Raw genomic sequence first — 21,453 nt, 5'->3', positions numbered from 1 at the left:
GGATTGAACCTGGCACCTTCTGCATGTCAAACAGATGCTCTACCATTGAGCCATGGCCCCCTCAAATGCTCACTGAACAGCCGCAGGCCAACCATTTTCTCCCTTGAACTTCAATACATTTATAGTTCAAAAGAAGAAGGGGAAAAGCTGGACTATTTCCCTGAAGGGCTTCATTTGGGGAAACTTTGTTTTAATGAGTTTAAAAATGTACCACTGAAGACTTACAAAATGCCCTTGTCGTTCCATCCAAGAGTGGATGCTAATCTCCCACACAAAACACCAGTTGTCCAGGAAACAATTCTGCTCCCCCCCGCCCGCCCCCATTCTTCTTCTAAGAAGCTGAGGGAGCTGTATGCCGTTGCGCGTTATCCTTCTGTACAAAAACTGTTCCAAAACCAGATTCAGCCTCTTGTCAGTGGTGTTTATTCCAGCATTAACAATGTGCCACTTAACATGCAATATATAAAAAGTTCAACGTATGAGACAGACTTAAAAAAACACAATTATTATAATATCACATTGAAATGCCGGTAAAAAGAGGTATAAATATAATACATTCATTTGAAGTGTTCCAAAGGCCTGTTCCTGAGAAGGCGCCAGGACTTTTAATGATCTCATCCAAGTGCCAGGCTCTTTAGGGAAGCTCTGTTGCTCTCCCCCGAGATGCGTTACTGAGCCAAGCCATTCCTGAAAAGCACCCCCGTGCACTGCTAGGAGCCAGCTTCTAGCAGCTCACTGAAATGTCAGGAATATATATTGCCCTATTTTGTATCTATCAAGACTTGGTATTTCATACACTGTGATTTAGCATATGTGATAAATGCTGTACCTAATCAATAACAATTGTTCCAGAGTTCCCTTTAACAGTAATCTCCTAGTAAGAAAAACAAAACTCTCCTTTTTATCTCTCTAAGCAAGAGTTCGAGACTAAAGGGTAGTCGATGTAATTCGTTGCAATGTATTTTTTAAAACCCTTCACTGGGATGTAATTTGTCGATCTCTCTGAATCCATACAGCCAACTGTCGCAGCTGTTTTGCTGCTTATACAAAACTTCTCTAGAAATCACATTAAAACAGCAATTATCTCTGTCTTGCTCAATTAGAGCGAAAATCTGTCTAGTTCAGTTTCTCTACAGTAGCCGACCAGATGCTTACAGGAAGCCCACAAACCAGCAGTGGCAACAGCCTTCCCTTGCTTGCCTTCTGTTGTTATGGCTAGTTAGCTGGGGGACTATAAGAGATTGTTTAGGGTACAAACTATAAGAAAATTTCTCCCCAATCCAAGTCGTCTTCTCCAGGATATTATGTTGTTGAAGGCTTGAGAGCAGGACAATTTGCTGTCCTAACCTGACTCAATCTTATCAGATCTCTGGGAGTTTAGCAGGGACAGCCCTGGTTAAGTACTTGTGGGAGACCACCAAGGAAGACCAGGGCTGCTACGCAGAGGCAGGCAACAGCAAACCGCCTCTTGTTTGTCTCTTGCCTTGAAAACCATTTAAGGATGTCATAAATCAGCTGCTACCTGATGGCACTTTCCAGGATGCCTGAGCATCAATAACTGTGGGTTGGGGGTTATATACAAAGTATTTTTCCATTAGCTTGGGAGTTCCTATTCCTTGTCTGCAGCTGACCTGTTTTGCTACCTTCCTGTAAGGCACTTAAACATGGCTGCTCGGACGAGCAACAGCTACTGCCACATGGCTCTGCCTCCCTGCAACAATTGCACGTTTTGTATTCTAGAAGCAACACGGTACTTGAAAGGAAGCTTACATCCTGACTTAGCACGGCTTCCTGGTCTTCCCTTTCTGAAGGCAGCCCTCGTGGGCACAGCCGAGGTGCTTGTTGGTGCAGAACCATTTGGGAACCAGCCAATCCTTGTCCACAAAGGCACTGCAATTTCTGGGCAGCTTGTTTCCAAAACAATACTGCGAGTTTTCCTAGTGGTCTCGTTGCTTCTTCACGGGTGGTGGTGGGGATGTTTTTCTATATACTGCTGGGATGGATGATGTGTTGGATTGTCATGCCTGTGATCTGCACTTCCTTGTTGTTAGAAGTTCTAGGGATATAATGGAGGATGGGCAGGAACTGGGCAGCCCTGGCTCATTGATTCTGAAGCACTGAATTATTTCCATCACTGCTAATACCTTATTCTTGCTGCAACGTTTGCAAGTTAGACTTGGAGCCAACAAGAATGCCTTATGCTCAGTCTGACCGCTGGGCCATTTGGCAAAGCGTATATATACTCTGTCTGGTTTTTTAAGGTTGAGAGGGAGGGTTTTCTTTTTCCCAGCACTGTTCTTGGAGATCCTTCTAGTGGTTTGATTGAATGTTCTGCAAAGCATGTGTTTCTACCCCTCCTCCCTTTTGACAACTAGACCAAAGCATAAAGAAGTTTCCTATAACCAAAATCATACTATGCTACAAAGTTTTGGTTGCAACATGGCAGGGCATCAAATACATGCCAGCCTTGCAGGCTGGCCACTGGAAGTAACATGAGAGAGGGTATCATGTACTACGATGCCATTATATGAGAGCCTTTTTGGTGCAGTGGTTGAATGTGCAGACTCTTATCTGAGAGAACCAGGTTTGATTCTCCACTCCTCCACATGCACCTGCTGCTGTGACCTTGAGTCAGCCACAAGTTCTCACAGAACTGTTCCTCTCAAGAGCAGTTTCTGTCAGAGTTCTCTCAGCTCCACCTACCTCACAGGATGCCTGTTGTGGGGAGGGAAAGGGAAAGGCAATTGTAAGCCTCTCTGGGATGCCTTTGTGTAGTAAAAGGTGTGGTATAAATCCAATCTCCTCTTATCATTTTAAACAGCTTGGAGAGTAAAGCAGAGAAGCAGAAGGGGTTACTGCTCCCCAGTCTACCATATCTCTACTCCAAGTACCCCCCTGCTGCCTCCCCTCTTCCAATCTGGTTCCAAGCACATGTTTGAACTTATTAAATACACAACTGGCACCCTGTCCAAGGGAAACAACTGGGTGAAACATTTGGGGTGCAGAAGCAGAAGGCACAAAAAGGGTACAGCCACTTCTCTGTTCATCTTTCCCCAGCTGCTTTTCCTTGAAAAAAAACAACACAGCATCAGATCGGCTACTTGCATTGGCGTGCCATGTATATGTAACCACAGATTTACCTGTATCTCCTTTTTGTATCTACCAAAAATAGCTGTTGCCAATGCAGATCCAGTATTTCTATTTTCCTGTACTTTTTGAGATTAAAAAAAAGACTACAAACGTTTACAAAAGGCTAAGTGTAGTGTGCTATACCTTGTGCCGTGCTTGCACACTACAACCGTGCACACACCTAGCCTTTGTTTTATATAATGAATCTGATTGCAAAAGATTACCTAGGTTCAAAGTTCATCCGCTGCAGTGCTGAATGAGGAAATGCAGAAGACAATCATGGTTAGGCGCAAAACACCAGCAGATCTTGCGCTCCCGAGGATGTTCCAATGAGATGGGAATGTTCGAGTTTCCCTTGATCCCTGATCTTGGCTTTGGTGAGGCTCCCCGCACTTACAGGAAGAAAGTTCACACACACACACACACATGGAAAGGTTACAAGAGCACATCCTTGAATCCTGCCTCCTCGATGGCTTTGCACTTTAGTCTGAATCGGAGTCAGAGACATCCTCTAAAAAGAGAGAAGGCATGGAGAATAAAGTTAGATGCAGGCTTGCTTTATTTGTGTGCACTGAGGAAGCCTGGGCAGAATTTCTACTTACAAAGAGGCCCATAGAGGCATCATCATTTTATAAACTGGAGCAGTCCTTTGCTGTATGATTCCTGCACAAATAATCTGACTGGTCTTCATCTGGCACCAGCTGTCCCAACTACTACTGGCTCCCTATACACACTTCCATTGAACTGCAGAAGGTGCACGGCAAGCCCTGTCTCCTCTAGGAGATGTAGAGAGACCCGTAAATACATCTGCATTTTTAATGTTGTTGAAGGCGGTAGGGAAAGAGGAAGGTCCAGCATGAGACTGATTGACTCGATGTAGCACAGCCTTTAGTTTGCAAGACCCCTCTGCTTAAGGCAATAGCCATATAAGCAGTACTAGGCAGATAGGATAGTTTGCAAGATGATGATGATATTGCATTTATATCCTGCCTTCCACTCTGAATCTCAGAGTCTCCGAGTGGCTCACAATCTCCCTCCCCCACAACAGACATCCTATGAGGTGGGTGGGATTGAGAGGACTCTCACAGCAGCTGCCCTTTCAAGGACAACCTCTGCCAGAGCTATGGCTGACCCAAGGCCATTCCAGCAGGTGCAAGTGGAGAAGTGGGGAATCAAGCCTGGTTCTCCAGGTAAGAGTCCGCACACTTAACCACTGCACCAAACTGGCTCTCAAGATTGTTTGTACCAAGAGGACATTTTGGAAACTGTTCATTCATAAGGCTGCCATAAGTTGTATGTGACTTTGCTAGACTTGGATTGGGCCATGGAGGTTTAACCCCTTCCCTTGTGTTGCCTTTTCTAACAGCCCCTACTGTTATGATCTACACCATTAAGAGAAACATATAAGGAATGCAGGTTTCTGCCAGTAGCTCTAGGAAATCATTAGAACTGAGAAAATAGTATGCAGGAAGAAGCCCCCTTTCCAGCTATGCAGCAGCCTCAGTCTGTGTCAACTGCAATTTGTCCGTAAAATCATTCTGGAATTCCATTCACAGATCTCCCAAGGTGTCATCTAGCATGATCCACTGCCATGTCTTCCCTCTTTATCAGCATGCCAGCATTTCAGTTAACACACCCAAGAATCTGTGTTGAATAACGCTACAAGGAATATACAATGTGCAAAGAAATACATTCAACAAATTCATACAGGATCCTATATATAATATAATAATGGCTGATAGCATTAAGAGGGATAAGACTCGAACTCTGAACCATGTGAAGCTGTAAAGCTGAGTAACGTTAATCGGGACCCTGAAAGGAAGCTATGTACAAACTTCTTTCTATATGTATTTGGAACAAATGTATGGTTTTAGCTTGGAGTTTTTAATTGTTTTAACTTTTGTTGTTATCCACCCTGAGCCCAATCGTGGGAAAGGGTGGAATACAAATAAAAATAATAAAATAAGACCTACTGATGAAGGGCCACGGACTGAAACATGCTTCAAAATCTGGAAATTGTGTAGAGTTATATTTTGAGGCTACTGTTTTCAGGAATATATACTCATTTGAAGACAACATTGAATATCATTTAGAGACTGCTTGAGTAAAGAGACTGCTTGGTTGGAAGGACTTTCTTGCAAAGAGACATTTTATAGCAAGGCTTGTGCCAATGTATTGTATGAATTTGTTGAATATATTTCTTTGTACATTGTATATTCTTTGTAGCATTATTGAATACAGATTCTTGGGTGTGTTTGTTTTGGGATATTTACGGTATACTGTGTTCCCCCTACTGTTACATCTGAGCATTTCAGTTAAAACAATCTGGAACTCCCGATGCTAAATTGCACGCATGTCATTTATTCTAAGCTTAGGGTGCTGGAGGTGGAGCGTATACCCAGTCCTGTCCTGTTGATTACATTACACACATGCATCCATTTGGACCACTGCCAATGCTGATGGGCTCTCCCTAGGGTGGCGATGGCGGCTATGCAAAGCTGGTTTTATTACCCACCTTCTGACCTGTGCTGCTCAGGAGCATCGGAAGAATCCCCTTGCTTGAGCGATGTCACCAGGCCATTAAAGGTCATGTAGAAATCGATGGCGTACACGATGGTTGCAATAAAGCCAAAGACCTGCAGAACAGAAGATGCAGCTTCTGAAAGTATGAAGCCATACACCAGGGGTCCATACACCAGTGGCCAGATCAGGCCCCCACAGGGTTCCTATCAGGCCCACAAGCAAGTCTGCTTTCTTCTCTCTCTCTCTTGCTTCCTTCTATGTCACAGCTTGCTTTGCCAGGCTTGCTCAATTGCACAGGAGCACAGCAGAGCTACTGAGCCAAGCCTCTTTTCCTTCTATTGGTTGAGGCTTCGCTCCCTCTTCATCCCCTGGGGAGGGAGGAGGGAAAGAGCCAGAGCTTCCTTTGCCCAGTTCCCTCAATCACACAGGAGAGATATAAAATCTTTAATTGTGTTTGTGTCTTTTATGAAGTTTCTATCTCTGCTATCTAATCTTAAATAGGTACACACATGGCCTGGCCCGACAAAGTCTCATTTATGTCATAACACATGAGTTCGACACCCCTGCAATATACCTTGCTGAGCTAGAATTTTTTTTCCTTCTAGCATTGGCTACTCTAGCCCCACGTGTTTCCCTGCTGATACCTCCACAGGCCTTACAGAGACGTTCACTAGAACTACTGCTGTATGGCAGTGTTACTCTGTGTGTGTGTCTAGGGGCGGGGACAGCAACAGCAAAGCATTTTGAGACAGCCTGTGCAGGCTTCTGTTTAAAAGTTAAGGCCTGCTCTAGTGGCTTTGGAAGTAGCATCTTGGCCTCTTTCAACGGGTCCTCCCTCCCTTCTTAGTCTAAGCACTATACAAGATGCTGGGAGATCTGTAAGGGGACCTTCTGAGTGGCTTTTATCACTGAAACAGCACAATGGGAGGGTGGCACCTGATTTGGACTGTAGCATGGGGCAGTGAACTCCTCCTCACCTGGGGGTTTCTTGCAACTTCTGGCCCTCCCCCTTTGGCTGTTATTTGCCACACTTGGGTGGATGGGTAGGGGGAAGAGAACCAGGTTTTCAAAAGAGGCCATGGCTCAACAGCGAAGCATCTGTTTTATGTGCAGAAGGTCCCTATGTTGGTCTCTGGCAGGCATCTTTAGTCAAAAGGCTCAGGTGATGAGAAAACACTTCCACCAGTGATGGAATTCTAGCAGGAGCTCCTTTGCCTATTAGGCCACACACCCCTGATGCTGCCAATCCTCTTGGAGCTTACAGTATGCCCTGTACTAAGAGCCCTGAAAGCTCTTGGAGGATTGGCTACATCAGGGGTGTGTGGCCTAATATGCAAAGGAACTCCTGCTAGAATTCCACCACTGGCCACTGCCAGCTAGAGACCTCGACAGGCTGATGGTCTGGCTGTGTATAAGGCAGCTTCCTGTGTTCACTGATGCTCCCAGTGGGGCAAAAGCCTCACGGGGTAGGGGTGGGGAATCTGATGGCAAGAAAACCATGTGGGAGGAAAGGGTTAATCCCCACCTTGCAATTTGCCTCATCTGAATTTGGTGCCTCCAAAGCTACTATTTACCAAATTAAAAAAAAATCTTGGGAGATCCATTTACTTTATCTTTTGAGCATTTTGTCAACTCTGCAGAACGTCTCATGTTTCATAAGACCATCCACATCTAAACGTTCCCAGGAGAATCTGTTCTGTTCCTGTTCTCTCCGTTTCCAAATGGAGGACAAGGGTTCAACCCCATTCACTTACTCCAGCTGCCTTCGCTGCCCCATCAGAGTATTTGGAGACCGCGGCAATCGAGATGGCGAAGTAGATAACAGCGGCAACGACGCAGCACAAGAAATACTGGAAGAGAAGCAAGAGGTCTAAAATCTACTGAAGGAGGGGACTTTCCAAACTGCATCATGCATTGCTGACTATTTGTTTCTTTAATAATTTTCTCAGCTCACAAGTGGAGAGGCTGACAGGCAGGCCCCAGAGCTTTTTTTTGGAGAAAGAACTCCTTTGCATATTAGGCCATACACTGCTGATGTAGCCAATCCTCCTGGAGCTTTCAATAGGTCCTGTACGAAGAGCCCTGTAAGCTCTTGGAGGATTGGTTACATCAGGAGTGTGTGTGTGGCCTAATATGCAAAGGAGTTCCTGATACAAAAAAGCCCTAGCAACCTCTACCAATCAGTTTTGTAGAAACTGCTAGTTGAAAGTGCCACCAAGTTGCAGCCAATTTATAGCGATCCTATGGGGCACGGGTGGCCAAACTGTGGCTCAGGTGCCACATGTGGCTCTTTCACACATATCATGTGGCTCTCAAAGCACCCACAGTCACGTTGGCCGGACTGGAGAAGGTATTTGTCTCTTTAAATCACTTTGCCAAGCCAGCTGGGGCTTGGGAGAATGAATTTAAAGTTGCTTTCTTTCCCTCCCCCTCCCTCCTCCTGACTCTCAAACATCTGACATTCATGTCTTGCAGCTCTCAAACATCTGACATTTATTCTATGTGGCCCTTACATTAAGAGAGCCAGTTTGGTGTAGTGGTTAAGTGCGTGGACTCTTATCTGGGAGAACCAGGCTTGATTCCCCGCTCCTCCACTTGCACCTGCTGGAATGGCCTTGGGTCAGCCATAGCTCTTGTAGGAGTTGTCCTTGAAAGGGCAGCTGCTGTAAGAGCTCTCTCAGCCTCACCTACCTCACAGGGTGTCTGTGGGGGGGGGGGGAGGAAGGTAAAGGAGATTGTGACCGCTCTACGACTCTGAGATTCAGAATATAGGGCGGGATACAAATCCAATATCTTACCTTCTTCTACATTAAGCAAGTTAGGCCACCCCTGCTATAGGGTTTTCAAGGCAAGAGCTGTTTGGAAGTGGTTTGCCATTGCCTGCGTCTGTGTAGCAGCCCTGGACTTCCTTGGCAGTCTTCCATCTAAGGACTAACCAGGGCTGACCCTGCTTAGCTTCTGAGATTTCACGAGATTCCACTCGCCTGGGCCATCCAGGTCGGGGCACGCGTTTCTTATTACTTCTATATTCCTTATTACTGTTTTATTATCTTTCCCCGTGATGGTAAGATGGACTTTCGGAGGGAGACAGCTTTGTTCCAAAGAGGCCTGGGCAGTGGGTGGAAACAACTGGCCTTGATCTAGCTCACATCATCAGAAGATACAGCCAGGATGTCCACAGGGGCACAGATGAACGTCACAATGCAGCTGTTTGTTTCCCACATCCGCTGAACATGTGGAAGCCCACAAGTGAATCTCCCTTGTTATACCGGGGCAATGGGTATTCTGGAAAAGCCAGTCAACTGGGATCGGTTTGCTTGTTTTTAAAGCAGCAATCGTAATAGAGATCTTATGTGATACAGCAGTGTTTTCTTGGCTGCGGCACACAGTTAGGTTTCTGTCAGTCTCGAACAGAGGTTATTGTCATGTGTGCATCTTTCAGGGAACCGAAATTCTTTGGAGGTCGGAAAGAGGTCATTAATGCGTGTTATTCTGGGACTTTCCACATATGCTTTCAATAGGACCTCGTGTTCAGAGATTTCCCTTTTTTTTATAAAACTATCTTGGAGGGCCTGTGCTGCATGCTGTGCCACTGGAAATGAAGGCAGGCGAACTAATTAATTTTTATATAACACAGAGAGGCAAGATTCCTCAGGGTTCCACTGGAGATCGCTTGCTTTCCAGAGTTATTGCGAGACGCTGTACCTCTCCGCAGCCTCTGCTAGTTAAACAGATCCAGTGGCTGATGGAAAATGATGAACGCCAACCAATCCTGGAGGAATTTGAACTGGAGCTTGGCTTTGCATTCCCCCTTCCCTGCCAAAGTTGTGCTTTTGTTTGGAAAAACAGCAGCATCTAGTGGCTGGTTTGAAGAATGCAAGGAGCGAAGGGTTAATATAAAGAGGGGGGACATCTGTGACTTTAAAAACAGAGCATAATCACAAACTGCACATGGCTGCTTTGAAGACAGGAGAAGGGTCACAGAAGAAAGGATCTTTTCCTCCCCTCTGAGAAACTATCTCGAAAGCTTCAGGAAAAAGTATAGGTTGCAATTGAGCCCTGGCTCTTTTTACGCCCATGGTGAAAGTTGCAGGGAGAGAATTGGAGGAAAGAACTTAAATCCAGAAAAGGGCATGGGAGGAAAGAATTAACCACTGCCTCCCCACCCCAGCAATTCTTCCAGTCTTCAAATCAGCTGCCAGAGACTGCTAATTAGGTCTTTTTGAAATGCCCATCCCCAGGGCTTTTTTTTGTGGCAGGAACTCCTTTGCACCCTTCATGCAGTCAATCATCCTGGAGTTTACAGTAAGCCCTGTACTAAGAGTCCTGTAAGCTCTTGGAGGATTGGCTACATTGGGGGGGTGGTGGCCTAATATGCAAAGGAGTTCCTGATACAAATAAAGCCCTGCCCATCCCTAAAAGCAGGGCATTGCAGCAGCAAGAGGAAGCAATGCAGGAGCAGGTGGGAACAGCAATCCCCCTCCATTCCTGTGCCACTTGCTCCTGCCGCCCCCCCTCTTATCCCCATCATGCCCATAAAGAAATGAGGGTGACCACCTGAGGCCCCCTGTGACCCAGAAACTTTCCCTACTGCTTGTTCAGCTGTAACTCTACAGTACAACTTAGCAGGCAAACTGGGGGTGGGGGGAAGCCTGTTAAACAGGGGAGCGGGGGAGAGATAGTGCATGCCTGCACATTGCCTTGCATGATTCTGAAAGCAGTGCTTGGCCCTACCACCATCCCTGTCTCCATGGTCTCTTATGCGTGAAGCTCGGCTCCGCACTTACCCCTTTAAGCCAGAGAAAAATGGGTTTTGTTCTTAAAGAGGAAAGCCTTTGGAACATCTTGCTCAGAATGAGCAAGACATCAGGTGGACATTCCCTTTAAGCCCAGTGTGGAATCGCTGTATATAGGCTCCGGATCTCCCACTGGGTCTTATTTAACAGAGACGGAGTTTTCCAAAACCATCAAAGACCGAGTCGAAGCTGCCCACGACACGTATGCTTGGCTGACAGTGAAATATGGCCAAAGGTTTTTAGGTAGCTCTTCAAGACCCTGCAGGAGTCCTGTGGCACAGAGTGGTAAGCTGCAAGTACTGCAGTCCAGGCTCTGCTCACAACCGGAGTTCGATCCCAGCTGGGTTCAGGTAGCTGGCTCAAGGTTGACTCAGCCTTCCATCCTCCTGAGGTTGGTAAAATGAGTACCCAGCATGCTGGCAGGAAAGTGTAGATGAAGACAATGGCAAACCACCCCATAACAAAGAATGCCAAGAAAATGTTGTGATGTGACATCACCTCATGGGTCAGTAATGGCTCGGTGCTCGTACAGGGGACTACCTTTACTACCTTTTAAGACCCTGCAAAAACTAACTTTCCAGAGGCAAAGGCACTTTAAAAGGAGGGCATGCCCCAGGAAACAGAGCTCATCTCAGACACCCCTGTAGATTCTAATGCACAATGGGCTGGACTTCACCAGCTCAAGAAGCCAGTCTAGCTTGGCTGAGTTGCATGCGCTCGCTTACCGCCAAAAGCCAGTAGGTTGCTTTGAACTTCTCGTTTAGCTTTAAGGAATACGCAAAGAAGAAACACAGGGCCAGCAGCAACGTGAACAGCGGCACGGTCAAGAAAGAGGAAGCTTTGGAAGCAATGAAGCAGATGAAAACGATAAAGGACAGCGCCTGTAACAGATAGAAGAGTATTGCTATTTGTACACAAGGGGTGTGTGTGTGTGAAGGGGGGGGTCCCCCATATTTTCTGGCACAGGAGATCATAGGGTTGCCAACCTTCAGGTGGTAAAAACCAACAACCTGCAGTCACAGTTCATATTACAGGCAATACAAAAAACAAACAATGTGATGTACTGGCTACGTTTAGTGAAACCTTTTTAGCAGTCATATAATCTTTTTGTACATTGCAATATTACAAGAAAGGTCCATCCAATGAGCACAATAAGTTCTTAATAACAATTAACTATTTCAAAAATCATTCATTTAAGCATTTAAAAATAATCCACTTTGTGTTGTATCTCATTATAATCACCACGGTTTATTTCACAATGAGATATATTGAAGAAAATAAAGATGTTGCAGAGAGCATTAATATTGAATTGTAACAAGAGGCTAATAACCCTACACTGAGTTATAACAAGAGGCTGACAACCCTGAAGGAAATTGGAATACTCCTGAGGAAGTTTTTTTTTTACAAAATGAGCCTATATCCGGGTGCTCATTGGATATTGCGATACTGTAATGTACAAAAAGATTATATGACTCTTAAAAAGGTTTCACTAAACATTGTTAGCCAGTACATCACAGTGTTTATTTTTTGTATAACCTTCAGGTGGCAGCTGGAGATCTCCTAGAATTACAACTGTCTCCACGCAACACAGATCAGTTCCCCTGGAGAAAATGGCTGCTGTAGAAAGTGGACTGTACAGCATCATACCCTGCTGAGGCTCCTCCCCTCCCTAAACCCCACCCTCTCCAGGCTCCATCCCCCAAAGTCACCAGGTATTTCCCAACCTATAGCTGGCAAACCTAACTTCTGAGGTAGTATAACATTCTTTTTCTTTTAAACTAAGAACCAGCAAATGAATTTCTTTTCTTTAAAAAGAAAGGAGAGGTGAGTATTCTACTTCTAATTTTTACCATGTCTAGGGCAATTTCAGAACATTAACTGTATTGAAAGTTATTATTCCAAGAAATGTAAGTGTGGCACAGTTTTTGGAGAGCCGGACTAAGATCTGGGAGCCCCAGGTTTGAATCCTCACTCTATCACAGAGAGGCTTGCTGGGAGACCGGGGACTGGTCATGCTCTCAGCCTCACCTACCTCACTGGGTTGTTGTTAGGATGAAGTGGAGAAGAATGGTGTAAATAATTTAGTTCCCCATTGAAGAGAAAAGCAAAGTTATAAACAAAATCAAATAAGCACACAAAGAAAAGACCACTGATTATCTGGCTTGTTCACTGAGCCCTGCCTACCCTTCACTCTTCCCAAATTAATCCCCTCTTTTGTTTCCTAATCAGCTGATCTTCCACAACTGGCTATCTGGACAGTCGGTATCCATGTGCTGCTTTAATCCTTGAATGCACATCAAAATTCTCTGTTTTAGTTGAGGCAGAACAGGATGGGACTATAGAAACAAATCTTTGGATCCTGGGTCTTATCTTCCAAAGACAGTCACATAACAAAGGGTCAAATGCGATCTGGCAGTGATCATGTCGGTCGCACCCTTCCACCATCACTGTTATTGTAAGAGCTCTTCCCATTGAGCCTGTTTCATGGGCTCACTGCCCACGTACTGAGTCAGTACATCTGACCTTACAGCCCAGATATGTGAAGAGCTCCCACTGGTATTGGTTCTCTCCCTATTAAAGTCCCCAGTACTGATTTGGATGGAAGTTGAACATATATATGAACATATGAAGCTGCCTTATACTGAATCAGACCCTGGGTCCATCAAAGTCAGTATTGTCTTCTCAGACTGGCAGCGGCTCTCCAGGGTCCCAAGCTGAAGTTTTTCACACCTATTTGCCTGGACCCTTTTTTGGAGATGCCAGGGAATGAACCTGGGACCTTCTGCTTCCCAAGCAGATGCTCTACCACTGAGCCACCGCCCCTCCAAGTTAATTAATTGTGTGCAGTCAGGTGGCATCTGACCCAGTACCTTGAGGTTTCCAAGGCAGAGGAGCAGAGGTGGTTTTGCCATTGCTTTCCTCTCCACAGCAACCACCTTTAACTGCAGCCATCCAAGAAGGAACCACTTCTGACCCCGCTTAACTTCCAAGCTCTGAGGAGATTGGGTCAGTATGGCTGCTTGATGGGGGTTAAGAGGAGAAACATGACTTCAAGACACCTGTCTCGAGGACAGACTGTAAACACAGGAGTTAAGAGAGAGGAGAGTTTGCATTTAACAGGACAAGGGCGCTTTTGTTGAAGCTGATCTGCCAGAGGGCTGCTTGTAAATCTCAAAGAGTTATACACAAAAGTGTCCAAGTGGCTTTTAGAAGCAACATTTAGAGAAGAAAATGATGAGGCAAGACCAAACCGGCCTGCGGGGCGCTTTTTTTTCTTTTGGTAGAAACCCCCCAGCAGGAACTCATTGGCATATTAGGCCACACCCCTAACTTCACCATTGTTTCACACAGGGTTTTTTTGTGGGAAAAGCCCAGCAGGGACTCATTTGCATATCAGACCACACACCCCGATGCCAAGCCAGACAAAACTGCGTTCCTGTGCAGTGCCGGATCAAACCCTGTGGGGCCCCAGGCAATTATCTTAGAGTCAGAGCCCTACTGCAGCCTGCAGGCCCCTTCTCAAAAGCCCCTTTGACAAAGCTGCGGGCAAGAGGCAAACTTGGCAACAATGCCAGCAGCAGCCGCACCAGGCAAGTTGGGCAGAGAGTGGCTCAGTTGCTGGCTGCGCGTGCAAGCTGGGAGGGCTGCTAGCAGGGGAGAAACCGGGGGCCTGTAGGCCAGTGCCTACTTGGCCTAATTGTTAATCCGGCCCTGTTCCTGTGCATTCCTGCTAAAAAAAAATCCCTTGCCAGCCTATAAACCTAGGGTTGCCAAGTCCAATTCAAGAAATATCTGGGGACTTTGGGGGTGGAGCCAGGAGACATTAGGGGTGGAGCCAAGATCAAGGCTGTGACAAGCATAATTGAACTCCAGAGGGAGTTCTGGCCATCAAATTTAAAGGGATGGCACACCTTTTCAATTCCTTCCTTCCATAGGAAATAATGAAGAATAGGGGCACCTTCTTTTGGGGCTCATAGAATTGGACCCCCTGGTCCAATCTTTTTGAAACTTGGGGGGTATTTTGGGGAGAGGCACTAGATACTATACTGAAAATTTGGTGCCTCTACCCCAAAAAACAGCCCCCCCCAGAGCCCCAGATACCCGCAGATCAATTCTCCATGATTTTTTATAGGAATAAATCTCCATAAGGAATAATTCGAAAAACTCTGAAACTCGCAACATGTCATAGTATTAAAGAGAACTGTTTTAAGATGATGTATAGATGGTACATGACTTCAAAAAAATTAGCAAAGATGAACAATAAGATGCCAGATAGGTGTTGGAAATGTAAAAAGCATGAAGGCTCTTTCTACCATATGTGGTGGACTTGTGAAAGAGCTAAAATGTTTTGGCAGATGATTCAACAAGAGATATCTAAGATCCTAGGATATGAATTTAAAAAAGAAGCAGAGACATTTCTGCTGGGATTACAAATGGAGAATTTTCAAAAAGAAGATAGAACTTTAATATGGTACTTGCTCTCAGCTGCTAGGACATTGTATGCGCAGTTGTGGAAGCAAGAAAAAATACCAGAAAAATGGGACTGGACTTTAAAAGTTATGTCATGGAGTGAAATGGATAAGCTAACAAGAAAATTAAGAGACTGCGATTTAGAACTCTTTAATCGGGAGTGGAAGAAATTCAGAAGATATGTAGAAAAAGAGTGGAAAATAAAAGGACACTGGACAATTTTTGAAGATTAAGACCTTTAAGACAAGAATATAACTTTTGAAGGGTTTTTTTTCCCTCTTTCTTAATCAATTTTTGTTTTTTCTTGATAGTTAAAGGTACCTTTAATATCTGTTTTCTAAAAAATAACACTGGCGGGGGTCAATTATTGGGGGGTGGGGTGGGAGGAAAGTAAGATGTGGGGTAGAATGATGCTTTCATCTTAAGGTTTTTTTTTATAAGCTGTAGAAATAGTTCTACTACCATATGTTACTAATAAAATTGTTTATACAGGAATAATAGAGTTCCCAGCAGACATTTCCCTCCCCTCCCCCTGCTTTCTGATGACCCTGAAGTGGGGGGAGGGTCTCCAAACCGGGGGATCCCCTGCCCCCACCTGGGGATTGGCAACCCTATATAAACCAGAAGTGCCAATAAGGGCCATTGCTATGGATTCAGCAATGACGGTGGATCTCTGTTTCTCTCCTTGCTGCTTGGGGTGAAGAAGAGGGCACTTCACTTTTCAACTTCCTTCCTGCTAGGTTTTGCTAACAGCAGCAGGGCCGCCTCTGCAGTTGTCAGTGTTTTAAAAGCTAATTCAGAAAAAACAGGGAAGTCACTGCTCAGTCTGCCTGCCCACACTGATGTTCTGGGGGGAAGGTGGAATTGTCAGGGTTACAGATCAGAGAAGGTTATCCAGAGAAGATTCTGACTGACCACAGTAGGATGGGACTTCCAGCACCTGCCACGGCCCGTTTCATTTTATTTTCTGCATTTATAGCCCACCTTTGGGAAACCCAAAGTGGCTTATGTCATTCTCCTCTTTCCATTTTACCCTCACAACAACCATGTGAGGTAGGTTAGGCTGAACGTGCGTGACTGGCCCAAGGTCACCCAGCAAGCTTCCATGGCACAGTGGAGATTAGAACCTGGGTCTTGCAGATCCTTGTCTGAAACCTTAACCACTACACCACACTGGTTCTCATAGCAGATGCTAATTTATAAGCTAGAAGCTGTACGTGAGAAGTGGTTATCAATACTGGTTTTTATGACTCTGTGAATGTAAGCCGCCCTGAGCTTCGGCGGGGAGGGCGGGACATAAGTCAAGTAAATAAATAAATTAGTGTAAACTTGCCAGTCTTGTAACAATTTCCGGTTCCTGTATGTTTGTAATCATTATTGCTTTAAAAAACCCTGGCTGCAAAAAGAAAAATTAAGGTCATGACTGCTGTCTCAGTAAATAAATCTTATGACTAACTGGTTTAATTTTTGGTGTTTATAACTTCATTGTATATCAATATTTGTAAGCAGGTATCAGATTCAGTGGGAGCTCACAGGAGCGCAGCTCCTGAACCTTTCTGAAAGTTCCACCTCCTCCTTCTGAGAGTTCCACCTCCTTGTCCATTGAATAGTATGTGCAGCTGCATAACAATCCCTGGATGAGCTCCACCATCTATTTTTCTACAAAATGACTTCTGTTTGTAAATAATTAGGTCTGTATGGTTGAGTCTAATGGTAATTGTATTTCTGTAATTCAATATTACTTGGTCTGTATTTTATCTTATAACATTTTTTGATTATACTTTTGGTTTTGTTTGACCTTTTCATTATTATGGTTCTTAATTTTTCATTGTGATGGCTTTTGGCTACATACAATAAATATTTCTGCTCAGTGCTTTTAAGGGGGGGTGCCAGCCATGTGGAGTATCATCTGTCTTTAAATAGTGTGTGTTAAAAGGCAAAAAAAAAAAGCAGTTCCCTTTTTAAAAGATTACTGTAAGAATGGGCAGATAACTTATTTACCTCTAACTCACTATTACACTTTTTTGTTTCCTATACAGTGATTCACCAAGACTTAAAATAAAAAACCAAGCACACACAGCTGCATCAGTTATAATTGCTCTCCTCAGTTAAAACTGGGTTCAAGCTTTATTGACTGCTCGAAGTTGGCCACCTTAATTCTATGTTTACCTCCCCACCACATCTGACTCAAAGGTGGAGCTCTCCTTTCCCAGAGACTGGTCTGCCTTCATTGGGTCACAGAAAGCGATCTGACATCATGCATTATTTTCCCCAAGGTGGAAGCTTCTGACACAGAAAGGACACTGAAAGAGAGAGACAGAGAGAGACACAGATAGAGCAAGGTAGAAGCAAAGTCAAGTTTCCTGCAGGTAGAAATCCCCCCCAACTCCCTCCCCCCTTTTCCTGTAACTTCAAACAGAAGTTTGGGATTTAGGATGTTTGGACAAGTCATGTCAGCTATATAGATTTTTTTGGAAGCGCTATCTAGGTAGATTCCTGGCATCTTTCATTAAAGGATCTCAGGCTGTGAATGCTGAGAAAAAACTTCTGTTTCTGCTTGTAGCCCTGGAGTATTGCTTCCAGTAACGGTTAATAGCTATGCTTGCTTCAGGGGGTAACTGCAAACCATGCTTTACCTTGGACATTAACATATCTTGAATACAGACAGGTCTCACAGTGAGACAACTGGCTACTTCTAGGTTCATGGCAAGCCCTAATTTGCTATTACATCTTTGCCCTGCAAAAAAACCACAGAGCTTGCAGGTTTGGATGTAATGAAGTTTCTGGGTTATCTTCAAGGGTAGCTCCAGAGCCTGGCGCTTGCTGGGATGGGGCAATTAATTCAATTATTATTATTAGGAGTGGAGGCAACTGATACCACCAACTGCAGAATTGGAGTTTGTTTTTAGACTGTTATATTGCTTTCAGATTGTATATTGTTTAATTATATATATCTGATTTTAACCTTGTATTACTGACTGTTGTTACCTGCTTGGAGCCCATTTGGGAAAGGAAAGGCTATAAATTGAAATAACTAACTAACTAACAACAACAAAATAGGAAAAAAACAAAAGATCTTGCTGAGATCAGGAGAAAAAAAGGGAATTTCTAGAGTTATCTTCAGTCATGCTTTGGAAAGAAAACAAGAGAACAAACAAAAGGGAAAGTGAAAGGAGAGTTGGAATAATCAGGTTGAAAGAAATGACCAGCATAGGAAAGAGTGGGCTGCAAAGGTTCACTGGTCTCTTAAATTCACCACACTGAAGTGCTCTTCTGTAGCTGTAGAATTATCCTTCTGGCTTCATTCAGAGATCACACAAAACTGGGAGGCACTGTGGCTTCAAAGGTCCCAGGTTCAATCCATTGCATCTCCAGTTAAGAAGAGAAGGCAGTCAGGAGAGAAAGGCCCTTACCTGTGAACCCGGAGAGCTGCTGCCGCCGCCAATCAGAGTAGACAACCTGACAGATCAAGGGTCTGATTCAGTCAAAGGCAGCCTTATGGGCTCATGGATTTAATAAACTAAAGTTAGCATGGTCATCTGAATCAGGATCGCTTGAAGTTGGTTTAACCCATCCAGCCCTTAACTTGTTTTCACATGATATATAAATATGAATATATCTAGCTTGGGATATCAGCTGTGAGGAACACAGCAGCACTGAGTTTGACTGGCTCTGAGTTGAATCCTGGTTTCACAAGCTGGCCATCGTTAAAATAAAGCAGTGTTGCATCGCAACTGGACTGCTGGGATGACAAAATACAAATTCTGGCCTTGAATAAAAATCTTTCTTTTCAACAGCACTGTGTTAGCACGCAAGACAGTTTACAGTCTTCCTTTCATTCATCTCTTAACAGTGATGCAAGCTCGTGCACACTGGTGAGGAATTGTGTGTAACTTAGACTTGCATCAAACTAAGGTGGGCTTTTCTTATATTTCAAATTTCTTGAGGCCAGTCTAGACATTCTTGGTTATGATGCCTTTGGAATAGTTATCCACTGTTGGCAGACAGAGAACATGTAATCTGAAATCAACACAGGCTGAATTCTTCTAAAGGTGACCCATAATACTTAAAACACTACTGGGCTGAATTTTTTTTTTAAATCTTTCTTGACTGCAATATCACTTATGGGCCTTTCAGTGAGTCAAACAGCGATGGCTCTTGCAGGTCGACTTCTCAGCGAAAGCAAGAGTCTCCTAGATCTCAGTAAACCTACCAGTTTCTTATTGACACATTTTCTCAGGAAGGAGATAATGCAGCCTTCACTGCTCTCTCTCCACCACACTGAACTGATCTCTGTCTTCCTCTGTGCTCAAGTCTCTCTGAAGTGCACCTCTTGATTCTTGTCCTGGCCCGGGGAGTGGAGAGACATTTTAAATGTTTTAAAGAAACAAGCATCAGACCCCTTTTAGAAAAACCATCTTTGAATCCAGTCAATTTGGGGTAACAGCTCAGCAGCAAGTTTACTCTTTTGGGTAAGGTGACTAAGGCAGTGGTCAGACATATGAACATATGAAGCTGCCTTATACTGAATCAGACCCTGGGTCCATCAAAGTCAGTATTGTCTACTCAGACTGGCAGCGGCTCTCTAGGGTCTCAAGCTGAGGTTTTTCATGCCTATTTGCCTGGACCCTTTTTTAGTGGAGATGCCTGGGATTGAACCTGGGACCGTCTATTTACCAAGCAGATGTTCTACTACTGAGCCACCATCCCACCCCAAGACATTATTGGATGAAGCCAATCATCTGGATCCATGTGGATCATTTTTTCAAGACCAGAGAATCCACTGAACTGCAAGCCCATGACAAGAAATCAGAAGATGGGTAAGATCTGGAGCTGAGGACAGGAAGTACATTCCACCACAGTGAGGCACAAACCCAAGTGCCCATACATGGAAGAATTCTCTCTAGGGTCTCAAGCTGAGGTTTTTCATGCCTATTTGCCTGGACCCTTTTTTAGTGGAGATGCCTGGGACTGAACCTGGGACTGTCTATTTACCAAGCAGATGTTCTACTTCTGAGCCACCATCCCACCCCAAGACATTATTGGATGAAGCCAATCATCTGGATCCATGTGGATCATTTTTTCAAGACCAGAGAATCCACTGAGCTGCAAGCCCATGACAAGAAATCAGAAGATGGGTAAGATCTGGAGCTGAGGACAGGAAGTACATTCCACCACAGTGAGGCACAAACCCAAGTGCCCATACATGGAAGAATTCCCTCTACCTCAGTGATCTCTTCTTGCCATTCTGATGTTCCTCTCGGCATGCAAGAAAGGCATGTGTGTGGGGATTTGGCTCTCTGCGCATGCATACTAGCAGTGGGTACTTCCAAAAGGCAACAACAATTAAAAATAGCTACTCCAAAAAGATCTACCACGCATCCAAGGGTTCCAACTCTCTGGCTGAATACCACACTGATTGAGCTCCATTTCTGCTAAGTCTGGGGACAGCCCTTGGTCACTGTGGTGAGTGACTCACTGTTGCGAGAAAGGCAGAGCACTTGCGCCAGTTTCTGGACTAAAGCATCCCATTGTGAGAGCAAATCAAATAAGTCTTTGTTTTCAGTGGGAGGGCTGGGAGCAGCTTATCTCTTGAAGCACCAGGAGCCGCTAGCCTTAGACGACCTTTGGTAGCCAAGTGTGATCTTGCGACACTTTGGGGGCAGACATTTTTTAACAGGATAGGTGCACCCCCCATCTGATTCAAAAGACGGCCCCGCCTCAAACCCCTCTTGCCCATCCCCCCCCCCCCGCAAAACCACCGTGATCTGAAAGTTGGAGAGCCCCCAGTTGCTCTTCTAAGAGGTGTTGCTCTCCGGCATTCGGAAAACTCTCCTTGGCGGAGGTGCCAGCACAGAGAGATTTCCCCCTCCTCGCCTTCAATTCTTTTTTCCCCCCTTCCCAGCTGTGGGCGTGGCGGCGGGATTCTGGCTTCGCCTCCCCGAGTTGCTTCATTCTTTGCGGGCGGTTGCAAGACAAGCTAAACTGCAAGGCACGGCCGCTCTGGCAATCTTGCAAACTCCAGGCGGTCACGTTTGCACCGCGGGGGCCCCAGATCTTCCCCCTCTCCTGCCCGGCAGATTTCAAGCCAGCGGCGGGAAGGGATAGCTAGATATCCTGGTCGGTGGAGGCTTTTTGCAAACGGCCGGCCGAGCGGGATGAGCTCATGTTCAGCACATCTCCCCCTCCCCGCCCCCCGGATCATTTGCCTGCCCAGCAACGCCGCCGCCGCCGCCCCCCTTACCGCCTCGGCTAGCAGCAGCAGCCCCTTGCGAGACAGCAAGAACTCCCTGGAGGGCAGGAGCAGGCGAATCCCGGACTGCGACGCTGCTGGTCGCTCTGGATCTTCCGCTTCGGATCGGTCCATGGCTTGGAAGCGGGGCGGCTGGCGAGGATCGCCCTCCTGCCTTTGCGCGGCGCTCGGGATCCGGGAGCGCGCTGCTGAGCTTGCAAGAAAAGCCCGACGGCTTTTTCAACAGGAGGGAAACGGAAATCCTGAGACTGCGGAAGCGGGGAGGGGAGAGACAGAGAGACG

The 21,453-nt window shown here is 45.4% G+C and overlaps 1 protein-coding gene across 1 annotated transcript; it reads right to left on the bottom strand.

The window, feature by feature from the left end:
* Positions 1-3,591: 3,591 nt before the first annotated feature.
* On the bottom strand, positions 3,592-21,368 carry CMTM3 (CKLF like MARVEL transmembrane domain containing 3). The gene is made up of 5 exons (XM_060254035.1): positions 21,163-21,368; positions 11,174-11,329; positions 7,407-7,502; positions 5,645-5,765; positions 3,592-3,640 (listed from the first exon to the last, which is right to left on the bottom strand). The coding sequence occupies exons 1-5, from the start codon at positions 21,283-21,285 to the stop codon at positions 3,612-3,614; spliced, it is 525 nt and encodes a 174-aa protein (XP_060110018.1). The 5' UTR covers positions 21,286-21,368; the 3' UTR covers positions 3,592-3,611.
* Positions 21,369-21,453: the final 85 nt, after the last annotated feature.

The sequence above is a fragment of the Heteronotia binoei genome, chromosome 14 (assembly GCF_032191835.1).
Source record: "Heteronotia binoei isolate CCM8104 ecotype False Entrance Well chromosome 14, APGP_CSIRO_Hbin_v1, whole genome shotgun sequence".
NCBI lineage: Eukaryota > Metazoa > Chordata > Lepidosauria > Squamata > Gekkonidae > Heteronotia > Heteronotia binoei.
The sequence above is the reverse complement of the archived record's forward strand: the minus strand, read 5'-3'. Positions and strand labels throughout refer to the sequence as shown.